Genomic DNA, 15,996 nt, shown 5'->3' on the forward strand with positions numbered 1-15,996 from the left:
AGGTGGTGAAATACTTTTATGGTTGCATATTTTCCTCCTATCTGTGCAAAAGTAAGGAAGCAATGCTGTTTTTCTAAGTCATCGTTCTTCTGACTGGTTTGACGCGACCCACCATGAATTTCTCTCCTGTGCCAGCCTTTTCACCTTGGAGTAGCACCTGCAACATACATCCCCATTTATCTGCTGGATGTATTTCGGTCTCTGTCATCTCCCACAGTTTTTACTATATACAACCCTTTCTAGTACCATGGAAGTTATTCCCCGATGTCTTAAAGCATGTCCTATCAGCCTATCCCTTCTTCTTGCCCGTGTCTTCCCTGTATTCCTTTCCTCACTATGCAGAGAACCTCTTCATTCCTTAAATAATCAGTACAACTAATTTTTAACATTCTTCTGGAGCACCACTTCTCAAATGCTTTAATTTTATCCTGTTCCAGTTTTCTAACAGCCCATGTTTCACTGCCATACAATGTTGTGCTCCAAATATACATTCTCAGAGATTTCTTTTTCAAATTAAGACCTATGTTTGATACTAGTAGACTTCTCTTGGTCAGAAATGCCCTTTTTTCCTGTAATATTTGCTTTTTATGTCATCCTTGCTCTGTCCATCATGCGATATTTTGCTGCCTAGATAGCAGGATTCGTTGACGTCGTCTTGCAGTTCTCATTTCTGCTACTTCTCATTACCTTCATCTTTCTTCAGTCTCCTCTCAATTCATTTTCTGTATCCATTAGAATGTTCATTTCCTTCAACAGACCATGTAATTCTTCTTCACTTTCACAGATGATAGCAATGTCATCAGTGAACCTTATCATTGGTATATTTTTCACTCTGAATTTTAATCTTGCACTTGAATTTTCCTTTTATTTCCATCATTGCTGCTTCAATGTATGGACTCGACAATAGGGGCGAAAGATTATTTCCCTGTCTTACACACTTTTTAATCTGTGCCCTTCATTCTTGGTTTCCCACTATTATTTTTCCCTCTTGCTCCTTGTACATATTATATACTACCTGTTCTTCCCTATAGCTTACTCCTACTTTATTTAGATTTAAAACATCTTGCACCACTTTACACTGTCGGCCAATTTTCCTGGTTGACAAATGCTATGATCATGTCATGATTTTACATCAGTCTTGCTTCTGTTATAAAGTGCAAAGCCAGAATTGCCAGCCTGATGCCTTTATTTTTCCTAAGTCTAGCTGACTGTCATGTAACTGATCCTCAATTTTTTTTTCTATTCTGCTGTTTATTATTCTTATCAGCAACTTGGATGCATAAGATGTTAAGCTGATTGTGCGATAGTTCTTACACTTGTCAGCTCTTGCAATCTTCAAAAGTGTGTGGATGATATTTTTTTGAAAATCTGATAGGGGTATTACCAGTGTCATACATTCTACACACCAACATAAATAGTTGTTTTGTTGCCACTTCCCCCAATGATTTTAGAATTCCAATGAAATGTTAACTATCCCTTTTGCCTAGTTTGATCTTAAGCCCTCCAAAGCTCTTTTAAGTTCGGACTCTAATACTGAATCCCCTACCTATTCTCTATGGACTCTTCTTTCTTTGTCTGCCACACTATCAGACAATTCCTCCCCATCATAGAGGCATTCAACGTACTCTTTTCATCTATTCGCTCTCTCCTCTGCATTTAAAAGTGGAATTTCCACTGCACTCTTAATGTTACCACCCCTGCTTTTAATTTCACTGATTTTGTCTTTCCTCTATGCTGAGTCAATCCTTCTGACAACGATTTCTTAACATTTTTCATGCAGCCATTTCGCCTTAACTTCCCTGAACTTCCTAATTATTTCATTGCTCAGCTGAAGTATTTATTCTGTTACCCATGGTTTCCTCACAGTTATCTCCCTTGTACCTATATTTTTCTTTCCAACTTCTGTGATTGCCCTTTTTAGAGATATCCATTCCTCTGCAACTGAACTGCAAACTGAGATTTTCATTACCACAGTATTGACAGCCTCAAAGAACTTCCAGCATCTCTCTTCATTCCTTAGTATTTCGATATTCCACTTCTTTGCTCTTTGTTCCTCCCTGAGACTAGTCTCTTACACTGTAACCTACTCTTCAACATTACTAAGTTTACATCTGCTCTTGGGTACGCTTTACAATCCAATATCTGATTTTGGAATCTCTACCTGACCATGTAATCTAACTGAAATCTTCAAGTATCTCCACTTTTTCCAAGTATAACTCCTCCTCTTGTGGTTCTTGAACAGAGTAGGCCCTATACACCATTACTAGCTGAAACTTATTGCAGATCTCAATTAGCCTGCCTCCTCTCTCATTCCTACTACTAAGCTCATATTCGTCCACAATTATTTCTTCTACACCTTCCCCTACAACTGCATTCCAATCCCCCAATGACTATTAGGTTTCCATCTCCCCGTGTACTAAATTATCCATTCAATAGCCTTGTATACTTTCTCTCTCTTCATCTTCTGCTTGTGATGTCTGCACACTACTGCTGACGGTGTAGTGTCTGCTGTCGATTATGATGAGACAACCCTATCACTGAACTATTCACTGCAACTCACTGTCTGATAATACCTTCCTATTCATAACAAATCCTACTCCTGTACACCTGTTTCTGCTGCTGCTGATATTACTCTATACTCATCTGACCAGAAATCCTTGTCCTCTTTCCATTTCACGTCACTGACTTCCACTATATCTAGATTGAGCTCTTGCATTTTCCTTGTCTGATTTTCTAGCTTCCCTATCATATTTAAACTTCAGACTTTCCACTCCCCGAGTCACAGAATGTTATCCTTTCATTGGGTTCATTGGTTATTTGCTCTTTTTCTCATGGTCACCTCTTCCTTGGCAGTCCCCTCCAATAACAGCTGAACAGTTCAAAGAAAACTTGAATCTCATTTCAAATAAGTACCCCACTCATACAGTTTTAATTGGTGGAGACTTCAATCTACCCTCGATTTGTTGGCGAAAATACATGTTCAAAGCCAGTGGTAGACAGAAAACATCTTCCGAAATTGTACTAAATGCTTTCTCTGAGAATTACTTTGAACAATTAGTTCATGAGCCCACACGAACTGTAAATGGTTGCGAAAACACACTTGACCTCTTAGCCACAAATAATCCTGAACTAATAGAGAGTGTCATGATGGATACATGGATTAGTGAACAGAAGGTCATTGCAGCAAGGCTCAAAACCATATCAACCAAAACTACTAAAAATAAACGCAACATATATCTATTTAAAACAGCAGATAAAAATTCGATTGATGCCTTCCTAAAAGAGTGTCTCCATTCCTTCCAAGCTAATTATGTAAGTGTAGACCAGATATGGCTCAAATTCACAGATACAGTATCAACAGCAATAGACAGGTTCATACCGTGTAAGTTAATAAGAGACGAGACTGATCCACCATGGTACAGAAAACACGCCAGAACACTGTTGCAGAAGCAATGAAAAAAGCATGCCAAATTCAGAAGAACGCAAAATCCCCAAGACTGGCTAAGTTTTACGGAAGCTTGAAGTTTAGTGCGGACGTCAATGCGAGATGCTTTTAATAGTTTCCACAATGACACATTGCCTCAAAATATGGTAGAAAACCCAAAGAGACTCTGGTCGTATGTAAAGTACACCAGTGGCAAAAAACAGTCAATACCGCCAATGTGCGACTGTGATGGAAATGTTACTGATGATGGTGCCACTAAAGCGGAGTTACTAAATACAGTTTTCTGTAATTCCTTCACAAAAGAAGACGAAGTAAATATTCCAGAATTTGAAACCAGAACAGCTGTTAGCATGAGTGACATAAAATTGGATATATTAGGTGTTGCGAAACAACTCAAATCACTTAAGAAAGGCAAGTCTCCCGGTCCAGATGGTATACCAATCAGGTTCCTTTCAAAGTACGCAGACATAATAGCGCCTTTCTTAGCAATCATATACAACCACTCACTTGACGAAAGGTCTGTTCCTAAAGACTGGAAAGTAGCACAGGTCACACCAATATTCAAGAAAGGAAATAGAAGTAACCCATTGAATTACAGACCCATATCACTGACCTCAATTTGAAGTAGGATTTTGGAGCATATACTGTGCTCGAACATTATGAATCACTCTGAAGAAAATGACTTATTGATACATAACCAACACGGAATCAGAAAATATCGTTCTTGTGCAACAAAGCTAGCTCTTTATTCTTATGAAGTAATGAGTGCTGTCGACAAGGGATCTCAGATCGATTCCATATTCCTAGATTTCCAGAAGGCTTTTGATACCATTCCTGACAAGCGACTATTAATCAAATTCCGTGCATATGGAGTATTGTCTCAGTTGTGTGACTGGATTCGTAATTTCCTCTCAGAGAGGTCACAGTTCATAGTGATAGATGGTAAATCATCGAGTAGAACAGAAGAGATATCGGGCATTCCGCAAGGTAGTGTCATAGGCCCTCTGCTGTTCCTGATTTACACAGATGATCTCTGTGATAATCTGAGCAGCCCCCTTAGATTGTTTGCAGATGATGCTGTAATTTAGCGTCTAGTAAAATCATCAGATGATCAATTCCAATTACAAAATGATCTAGAGAGAATTTCTGTATGGTGCGAAAAGTGGCAATTGGCACTAAACAAAGAAAAGTGCAAGGTCATCCACATGGGTACTAAAAGAAAGCGGATAAATGTTGGGTATACGATAAATCGCACAAATCTAAGGGATTACAATTACAAGCAACTTAAATTGACCACATAGACAATATTGTGGGGAAAGCGAAACAAAGACTGCACTTCGTTGGCAGAACACTTAGAAGACGCGACAAATCCACAAAAGAGACAGCCTACATTACACTCGTCCGTCCTCTGTTGGAGTATTGCTGCGTGGTGTGGGATCCTTGCCAGGTGGGATTGACGGAGGACATTGAAAAAGTGCAAAGAAGGGCAGCCCGTTTCATGTTATTGCACAATAGGGGTGAGAGTGTCACTGATATGATACGCGAGTTGAGGTGGCTATCACTGAAACAAATGCGTTTTTTTTTTTGCGGTGAGATCTACTTATGAAATTTCAATCACCAACTTTCTCCTCCGAATGTGAAAATATTTTGTTGACACCCACCTACGTATGGAGAAATGATCATCGTAATAAAATATGAGAAATCAGAGCTCGAATGGAAAGATTTAGGTGTTGCTTTTTCCCACATGCCATTCGAGAGTGGAATGGTAGAGAAGTAGTATGAAAATGGTTCGACACTTAAGTGTGAATTGTAGAGTAACCATGTAGATGTAGATGGGGGAACAGTCTGAAATCTTTGGCCAATGGAGAGATGGTCATACACTTTTTCAATTACAGAAAACATATCCTGTGGACACACATTATGTGTCTTTAATACATTGGTTTCAGTTGCCTTCTGCATCCTTATATCACTGATAATTTTTCTGCCGTTTTAGGGGCAGTTTCCCACCCCAAGGATTAGAGAGTGCCCTGAACCTCTGTCAGCTCTTCCGCCCTCTTTGACAAGGTCGTTGGCAGAATGAAGTTGACTTGTTACGCCCAAAAGTATTCAGCTGACGTCACTAATTTTTATTCAAAATTTATGCAGCTGCGGGGTTCGCACCTGGTACCCTGGTACAGAGGACTTTTGATTACTAGTCAAAGATGGGTGCAACCCAAGCAGTGGAAAGTGATGGGTATTTTTGTTCCTAATGATATATTTAAGTATGATACTATTGTTTTGATTTTTATTACAAACATCTTGCAAACTTTTGGACCAGATTTTCCCTCTGCATTCTAGATTCCTAGGTCACAATGCAGTGAATCACATAGTCAGTCTGTGGCTCTCTTGTTTTGCACTTACTATTATCTGTTGACATGCTTGCTTGCGTTCCTGCTGTTTTTCAAAAGGAATTGTGCAGTGCATATTTATATTTACATGAGTATTTGGCACAATAACTTCCACTCATTGGTGTGAAAAATGTACTCTACCCATTCCATGATTTGGTGATTAAATCAGCTGTTGACATGCTCTTCTGCATTCCCATCACACATCACACTAAGTGCTACCAACACTAACTACACAAAGGACATAAGTTCAACACTGCCTCTATTCTAGACTGTTTTCTAAAAGTATAGGCCTACCACATAACACAAATGTTTGGAGAAGTCAGTGTTGAGATGAGAGAAATATCTATCAATACTGTGGCCACAGGGAAAGATATAATGTTGTCGATTGAGACTCATGGAGAAACTGGCCATGGTTGATATAAAGCTAATGACATTGATTACCTATATTCACTCTGGAGAGGTGCCACCACTCTCGTTTATTGAAAGAAAGAAAGAGAAAAGCCTCAGAATGGATGGAGACCTGTTGCCTTCTTGCTTCAATGTTCTGTCACAGGTAGCAAGCCAGGAAAAAAGGGCTGACAGACAACGCAGATGTGGACACACACACTACTAGTAGAAATCATGCCTGTCCCTATAGTTTTGCTATCTGATTTCTAGGAAAACTGTCACATGCATCTACAAAATGTATATCCTAATTTTATAGTTAAAGAGGACTGTTCATTATAAGTTGTCAAAAGTGACATCAGTGGTAATTTTTACAAACAGACTAACTTACAGGTCAGTCTGTCATCACAACCAGGTATGGTTGTTGTCCCCCCCCCCCCCCCCCACATTCATTGACTTTTCCAACGAACAACAAACCTGTGAATACATGCACTTCAGTTACTTATCAGTTCCACAAAACATTTATGATTTATGTATTTTACTCTTTTCATTGTATCCAACTGACAGGCAAAGGCTGCTAGTGTCATAAGATACCTGTGGAGTTTCGAAAGATGACATTTTAATTTAACGCTGTTTCGTAATGAGTATGGTCAAAAAGATGTTATTCTGATCAAATTACTTTACAAAGGGTCATAGTTTTGACAGTCTAATATGTTGATAGTTACTGGTGATTCTTCTTTCATATGCAAGAAATGCTTCTCATGTAGCTACATTTATGTTCAATTTTAGTTGGATAAGCTTGCTTGCAAAACAAATAAAAACATAGAACAGTCAATTACTCAATAACACTTACTACCGCCTATGGATACTTACTTCATGAATTAAGTTATCAAAAGATTCACAGATTGATCAAAGACACAGGTATCTGCTTGTGAAGCAGCTTCATGTCCATTGTATTTATCTCTTCTTTTACCATTTAATATAAGGGTCTAAGATATGTCAAACACAGCGATATGTACACAAACCTACAGCAGATTGGTCAAGGACGGAGCAAGACATCAGCCATGGCCTTTACATGCAACCAACAGGACCTCTACCAACCATGAAAAACTCTCGAATACGAACTCAGTACTTTAACACTGCTCCACAACACTGATTGGTATTTTCATTGTACACATAACAATTGGTACCATACATAGCCATAGCACACACAGCCTATCCAAGAACTACAAACGGCTGTATGAAACAGGATGATGGTGATAATATGCCTTGAGCATTATGTACTGGCATATAAGGCATTTGGCTACATACGTCATAGCTTCTTAGATCCCCTGTTGAGCTCTGTGGGCTACAGTATAGCACGTGACATATCCGTAGGATACGCAAGTATCACATGTTCCTATCTTACTGATTTTCCACAGCATGTTCATCTTTTAAACACCTTTGAAGCTGTTTGCTTTTTAAATACTGTCTTTCTATGTTATGTGTCTAGAGGCTAGTACAATGTTATTTAATTTCTCTGGAAAAAGTAACTCTAGGCTTATTTCAGATATGCTTATGCCACTATAAAGCAAATATTTATTGGAAAAAGAATGAGACGGGTAAGTGCCCTTCTGAACGGGTATCATAAGCTATATCTCAATCTATATTCTACATATGGTTTACAATTTTATTCATCAATGTTAATGACTTGACAGGCAATATAATTGAATATTCAAACGCAATCTAACGGCTTGTATCACCGCCTGCTAAGTAATAATGAGACGAAACATTTTCCAGCATTCTGCAAGTCAGAAAATCAAGAAGTTCTGTATCCTTTCTGCAAACGACTCCAAGCAATTTGGGAAAAACAGCATGACGACATAGACAGTAAATGACACAGGGGCAGTCAAATTATTAAACTCAAACGACTTTATTGAAAATGTTAAACCAAGTTACCTGAATTTATAACCTGATTGCGACTTAGACAATATATGAAGACGGAATGAAATTACAGCTCAGCATTGATATTTGGTTTCACTTATACCAGATCCTATTATTCATTTACAACGTTACAAACCTGCGAAGCAGCTAGAGACGCAACGCCTACGTTAATATTTACAAACTCCGACAATGACCGAATGACGTCAACCCCACAATTACTCTCTATAGAGCTTACATTTTAACCTACGTGTGGGCCGTAATCATGTGGTGCTGCTCAGTAGTTACTAATATACTTACCTCTTCGATGTTGTTGTTATGGAGTTCCAGAGCCTTTTTACAACTGGTGAACGTGTAACCTGTTTTCTTCCTCAATTTAGCTAATAAAGTTTTGTTTGTCGAGCTCCAACATGAGTTGCCGGTACTTAACGATCGAGTCATAATATTAAACATCATTTTTAAATCTTTTATTTGCATTGTTCAACAAACCGTCTCATTAAAATAGGCTGAAGAACGAGTGCTTAACACACTGTTTAGACTGCAGACGTAAACATTAAATAAACATAAACATGTTCATTGCTCATACTGCCCATACATCCAAAGGTATTATTTTTACGAGCGGGTACATGTCATCTTTGAGAAAATTGTACCCGCGACAAATTGAAAATGTACGCATCACCGACGTAGGGAAGATACGTTATGAAGTTCAAAAAAGAAGAAGATGTCAACGTAGGTACGGTTCCAAGTTTCATTTAGTATATTATGTGTATTTTTTACCTCTTCTTTCCCAGATATTGCTCGATTTCTGATGCTAGTTCGGAAAATAATTAGTCTAATAGACCATATTTATAGCGGTCCTTTGAAAATATCTTTTTTTCCGTTATACGTGTTAAATACAGACAGAAATATCGTAGATGATCAACGTGTTTTTTAATATAACAGGAACAGCGGAAAATTACTGTAACTGTGGCCAACAATATGCATCATTAGAGAAAATATGTAGAATATTTCAAATATGTTACGGTATTTTAGAATAGAAGTCTTGAACACTTGGTTCAAGTATACTCACGTCCTAAAAACATTACAGTAACTATTTAAGAAAATTAATTCAATTGAAGTCCATCTCCAGAAATAATACTCTTGCCTTGCAACAGTTTTGGTAACAGTTATATCATGCTCCCATTTTTTTTTTTTTTTTTTTTTTTGTATTTTCTTGCTACTAGACAGTTGGTCACTACAACCAAGAATTCTGGCGTGGCCGAGGCACACTCTCACACTTGAACCAAACTATTTGGTATGATGAATGAGAGCTTGCTCTAAACATGACGAGAATCCTACGAACCATGGACGAAGGGAAACATGCAGATTCCATATTAGCAGATTTATGGAAAGCATTTGACATAGTGTCACACTACAGACATTTAACGAATGTCTGAGCTTACAGAATAGGATCTCAGATAGATGAGCGGATCGATGACTTTTTAGTTAACAGAACCCAGTTCCTTGATGGCGATTCTTCATTAGAGACAGAAATATCATTGGGAGTGCCTCAGGGAAGTGTGAAAGGATCGCTGTTGTTCTTTCTATAAATAAATAATCTGTCTGAGAGGGTGAGTAGCAACTTGCGACTATTTGCTGATAATGATATAATGATGTAGCGTACAGGAAAGTGTCTTGTGACTTTCTATTTGGTATGATGAATGACAACTTGCTCTAAATGCGAAAAAATGTACATTAAAGCAGATGAGTATGGAAAACACCCCTTAATGTTTGGTTACAGCATTACCAGTGCACTGCTTGATACAGGCTTGTCAATTAAGTATCTAGGTGTAATGTCGCAAAGTGGCATGAAATGGAATGTTCACGTATGGTTGCTTAATGGAATCTAAATGGTTGGCTGTGGTTTGTGGGAAGAATTCTAGGAAATGTAGCTCATCTATAAAGGACCACAAACAGAAGACTTCTGTGACCCTTTTTTGAGTACTGTTCGATTGTTTAGGAAACTCACCAGATAGAATTATGAAGACACTGAAGCAATTCAGAGGCATGATGATAGATTTGTTACTGATAGTTTGATCAACGATTTGTTATTACAGAAATAAAATGTGAATTCAAATGAGAATCCCTGGATGGAGGGAGACGATTCTTTCTGTGTAACACTATTGAGAAGGTATAGAAAAATGGGATTTGCAACAGACTGCAGAACAATCGTAATGTCACCAACATGCATCTCAGGACTCCAAAGACAACATGAGAGAAGTCAGTGCATGTGCAGCAGCATATAGTTACTTAGTTAGCTGTTAATTAGTTATGTATTCCATTGATCAGTCTCATGGTAACTGTTAAAGTGTTATGATGTGGGAAGTGTCAGGTGCATCAGAAATGCACACATGAATCAAGGTTTTCATATTATTGTTTAAAATTTTTTTCAGCTATAATTTTTTATTACCTACCCCATTCCCTTAAGTGCCACAAAATGCACATATTATACAATGAATTTATGTATTTCTTTTCAAGAATTCATCTATGGCATAGAAGGAGTTGTCAAGGAAATATGATTTCAATTTATTTGGAATCTATTACTGCTGTCTGTCAGACATTTTATTTCATATGGTAATTTATCGAAAAGCTTTGCATCAGCATGTTTTACCCCTTTCTTTGCCAAAGATAGGTTACGTAGGGGATAGTGTAAGTCTTTCTTTCTTCCTGCAAGGCTGTTGAAAGAATTCATAACCTTTTAAACAGATGCCTACAAGATGTGTGACTATGAGCCCCACACATTATTCTAACCACGTTGTTTTGAGCTGTGAATGCTTGTTGCCTAACTGTTGAGTTACCGCAAAATTTTATTCCGTATGACATCAGAGAGAAAACGTATGCAAAGTATGTTACCTTACTAATTTCTGTATCCTCAAAATTGGCAATTATTCTGATTGCAAATGTTGCTGAACCTAGTCGCTATAGGAGATCCAAAATATGAATTTTCCAATTAAGATTCTCATCTGTATGTACACCCAAAAACTTAGTATGCTCTATCCTGGCTGCTGACTTCTGTTCATGTTTTATATTTATTGAAGGAGCTGTACTCCTTGCAGCGAAAAATGGGGTGTACTATGTTTTTTCAAAGTTCAGAGCAAGTCCATTTGCAGGAAACCAATTAATAACTTTTCCAAAGACAGTATTTGTATCATTTTATATTGGGATTTCTTTTGTTTAATAGTGATGCTTGTATCATCAGCAAATAGTGTCAGTTTAGCTTCTTGTTTCAGATAAGAAGGGAGGTCATTCACATACACTCCTGGAAATGGAAAAAAGAACACATTGACACCGGTGTGTCAGACCCACCATACTTGCTCCGGACACTGCGAGAGGGCTGTACAAGCAATGATCACACGCATGGCACAGCGGACACACCAGGAACCGCGGTGTTGGCCGTCGAATGGCGCTAGCTGCGCAGTATTTGTGCACCGCCGCCGTCAGTGTCAGCCAGTTTGCCGTGGCATACGGAGCACCATCGCAGTCTTTAACACTGGTAGCATGCCGCGACAGCGTGGACGTGAACCGTATGTGCAGTTGACGGACTTTGAGCGAGGGCGTATAGTGGGCATGCGGGAGGCCGGGTGGACGAACCGCCGAATTGCTCAACACATGGGGCGTGAGGTCTCCACAGTACATCGATGTTGTCGCCAGTGGTCGGTGGAAGGTGCACGTGCCCGTCGACCTGGGACCGGACCGCAGCGACGCACGGATGCACGCCAAGACCGTAGGATCCTACGCAGTGCCGTAGGGGACCGCACCGCCACTTCCCAGCAAATTAGGGACACTGTTGCTCCTGGGGTATCGGCGAGGACCATTCGCAACCGTCTCCATGAAGCTGGGCTACGGTCCCGCACACCGTTAGGCCGTCTTCCGCTCACGCCCCAACATCGTGCAGCCCGCCTCCAGTGGTGTCGCGACAGGCGTGAATGGAGGGACGAATGGAGACGTGTCGTCTTCAGTGATGAGAGTCGCTTCTGCCTTGGTGCCAATGATGGTCGTATGCATGTTTGGCGCCGTGCAGGTGAGCGCCACAATCAGGACTGCATACGACCGAGGCACACAGGGCCAACACCCGGCATCATGGTGTGGGGAGCGATCTCCTACACTGGCCGTACACCACTGGTGATCGTCAAGGGGACACTGAATAGTGCACGGTACATCCAAACCGTCATCGAACCCATCGTTCTACCATTCCTAGACCGGCAAGGGAACTTGCTGTTCCAACAGGACAATGCACGTCCGCATGTATCCCGTGCCACCCAATGTGCTCTAGAAGGTGTAAGTCAACTACCCTGGCCAGCAAGATCTCCAGATCTGTCCCCCATTGAGCATGTTTGGGACTGGATGAAGCGTCGTCTCACGCGGTCTGCACGTCCAGCACGAACGCTGGTCCAACTGAGGCGCCAGGTGGAAATGGCATGGCAAGCCGTTCCACAGGACTACATCCAGCATCTCTACGATCGTCTCCATGGGAGAATAGCAGCCTGCATTGCTGCGAAAGGTGGATATACACTGTACTAGTGCCGACATTGTGCATACTCTGTTGCCTGTGTCTATGTGCCTGTGGTTCTGTCAGTGTGATCATGTGATGTATCTGACCCCAGGAATGTGTCAATAAAGTTTCCCCTTCCTGGGCCAATGAATTCACGGTGTTCTTATTTCAATTTCCAGGAGTATATATCAAGAACAGAAGGGGACCCATGATTGAACCCTGTGGAACACCTAATGTAATTTCACCCCAGTTAGGTGAAGTGGCAAACTTCCTTAAATCACTTAAACCATATAAAGAAACTTTTTGCTTCCTGTTCTGTAGATATGACTTAAATCATTCATATGCTGTTCCATTTATACCATATAGTATTGCAATTTCTGTAACATAATGTCATGGTACACACAATGAAATGCTTTGGACAAGTCACAAAAAATTCCTGTTGGTGACATTTTACTATTTAAAGACTCTATTATAGGGGCAATGAAATGTATATTGCTGTCTCAGTGGAACAGCATTTTTGAAATCCAAACTGTGATTTACTAAGTATTCCATTACTATTGGGTATGGGTAGTATGAGGCGCTCTTGAGTAAATTACTTTCTTGACAATTTTTGAAAATGCTGTAAGCAGGGATACTGGGCAGTAATTATTGACGTCTGTGTTGTCCTATTTTTTGTAGAGAGGCTTTACAATGGCATATTTTATCCTGTCTGGGAAAATACTTTGAGTTAGTGAAGTGTTGTAGATGTGACTCAGAACATCAGCTGTAACTGCTCCACATTGTTTTAATATCTTGTTAGAGATGTCATCTACACCAACAGAACATTTATTTTTCAAAGATTTAATGATGGTCCTTATTTCACAAGAGGTTGTTAGGTGAAAATTAATCTGACTAAGATTTAGCAAAACTGACTCCTCCATGTACTGCTGGTCTATTTCTTTTGAATTATTCTCACCAATTTTTTCACCTACACTTATGAAATGGTTGTTAGAAACATTAGCTACTTGTGTACTGTTGGTTAATATGGTCTCATTCTCTTTAATAGTAATTCTACCTACCCCAGTGGTTACTTTTCCTGTCACCCTTCTAACAACATTCCATACTGATTTTATTTTATTGCCTGAGTTGTTAATTTCATCTCTAACATACATATTTCTTGATTTTCTGACAACTTTTCTCAGTATGTTACAATAATTTTTATAGTGTAAAATTACTTCTGGATCTTTACTAATTCTTGCTGTCTCATACAGTTTTGTTTTCTTTCTGAAGACACTTTATTACCTGTAGTAATCCAAATGTCTTTGAAAACTGGTGTTACATCTAGTAATTTTTTTAGGCAACAATGTTCAAAAGGAGATATAGATTTATCAAAAAATATGTTGCATTTATCATTAGCATTTGGCTCAGTATATACATCTCCCCAATTAACATTCCTTAAACTTTCTCTGAACTGCTCTATAAATACTGAGTGAGCAGTCTTACACTTTTACTTAGTGGTTTCTGAACTATACATGCTGCTAGGTTTTGTAAGTTGATCAATTGTGTATCATGCTCTGATAATCCATTTAACACATAGGGAAAGCATGTGCTAGTTTTGCACCCTCTTACTGTACAAATACATTGTCTATTAGAGTGCTACTGTCTTGAGATATATGTGTAGGGAAATTGATCACTGATTATAAGTTATATGTCAGTAATGTTCACTTTTCCTATCAGAAGTGCAGAGAAAGTTTACACTGAAATCATCACAGATTAATAACTTCTTTTTGTCTGGTAGACAGCATAACAGGTAATCAAACTTTCTTATGAATAGTACCCAATCTCCTAATGGGGACCTGTACATTATTATTATTATTATGTACAATGTTGCTAATATCAACACAACATTATCTAGTTGTAGTTCGCAAGCATAAAGTTTAAAATGCTGATCAACACAAAATTTGCTAACTTCTACAGTTTTGTATTTATACCCTTGTTTTGTGTAAATGGCAACTGTTTCTTTATCCGTGCTAGGTCTGCAAGTGTAAGGTGCTAAATTATACCCATTTACACTGACACTTTACATCACCACTGTTACATGGTGTACAGTCAGACAAATTATATCAATCTCATGCTTATTTTTGACATAATCTAAACACACTAACAGCTTGTCTACTTTATTTTTTATTCCCCTGATATTTTGATGAAGTAATGGAACGGGGAAGTAATGGAATGGGGGTAAGGAATGGAAGGGGAAGCCACCTGGTAGAATTTTGCACAGAGCATAACTTAATCTTAGCTAACGCTTGGTTTAAAAGTCATGAAAGAAGGTTGTATACTTGGAAGAAGTCTGGAGACACTGGGTTTCATATAGATTATATAATGGTAAGACAGAGATTTAGGAACCAGGTTTTAAAATGTAAGACATTTCCAGTGGCAAATGTGGACTCTGACCACAATCTATTAGTTATGAAATGTAGATTACAACTAAAGAAACTATGAAAAGGTGGGAATTTAAGGAGATTGAATCTGTATAAACTGAAAGAACCAGAGGTTGTAGAGAGTTTGAGAGAGAGCATTAGGGAATGAGTGACAAGAACAGGGGAAAGGAATACAGTAGAAGAAGAATGGGTAGCTTTGAGGGGTGAAATAGTAAAGGCAGCAGAGGATCAAGCAGGTAAAAAGCCGGGGGTTAGTAGAAATCCTTGGGTAACAGAAGAGATATTGAACTTAATTGATGAAAGGAGAAAATATAAAAATGCAATAAATGAAGCAGGCAAAAAGGAATACAAAAGTTTCAAAAATGAGATCGACAGGAAGTGCAAAATGGGTAAGCAAGAATGTGCAAGAGGACAAATGTAAGGCTGTAGACTAGACATATATCACTAGGGATAAGATAGATACTGCCTACAGGTAATTTAAAGAGAACTTTGGAGAAATAAGAACCACTTGTATGAATATAAAGAGCTCAGATGGAAAACCAGTTCTAAACAAAGAAGGAAAAGCAGAAAGGTGGTGTACTTGACGCCGATATTATGGAAATGGAAGAGAACATAGAGGAAGATAAAATGGGAGAAATAATACTGCGTGAAGAATTTGACAGAGCACTGAAAGACATAAGTCAAAACAAGGCCCCAAGAGTAGACAACATTCCATTAGATCTACTGAGAGGGACAGGAGAAATGTCATCAAACTTCAAGAATAATATAATAATTCTGATCCCAAAGAAAGCAGGTGTTGACAGGTGTGAAAATCACTGAACTATCAGTTTAATAAGTCATGGCTGCAAAATACTAACACGAATTCTTTTCAGACAAATGGAAAAACTGGTAGAAGCTGACCTCGGAGAG

The 15,996-nt window shown here is 38.9% G+C and overlaps 1 protein-coding gene across 1 annotated transcript in view; it reads right to left on the minus strand.

Annotated features, from left to right (window-relative positions):
* The window catches only part of LOC126263118 (elongation factor Ts, mitochondrial), an 83,214-nt gene extending 74,488 nt beyond the window's left edge, over positions 1-8,726 (minus strand). Inside the window, exon 1 of the mRNA XM_049960130.1 lies at positions 8,437-8,726. Coding sequence (XP_049816087.1) covers positions 8,437-8,613 — 177 coding nt within the window. The 5' untranslated portion in view covers positions 8,614-8,726. The remainder of the gene's footprint in view (positions 1-8,436) is intronic.
* Between the last annotated feature and the right edge of the window lie 7,270 nt (positions 8,727-15,996).

Source organism: Schistocerca nitens, chromosome 6 (assembly GCF_023898315.1).
Source record: "Schistocerca nitens isolate TAMUIC-IGC-003100 chromosome 6, iqSchNite1.1, whole genome shotgun sequence".
Taxonomy (NCBI): Eukaryota; Metazoa; Arthropoda; class Insecta; order Orthoptera; family Acrididae; genus Schistocerca; species Schistocerca nitens.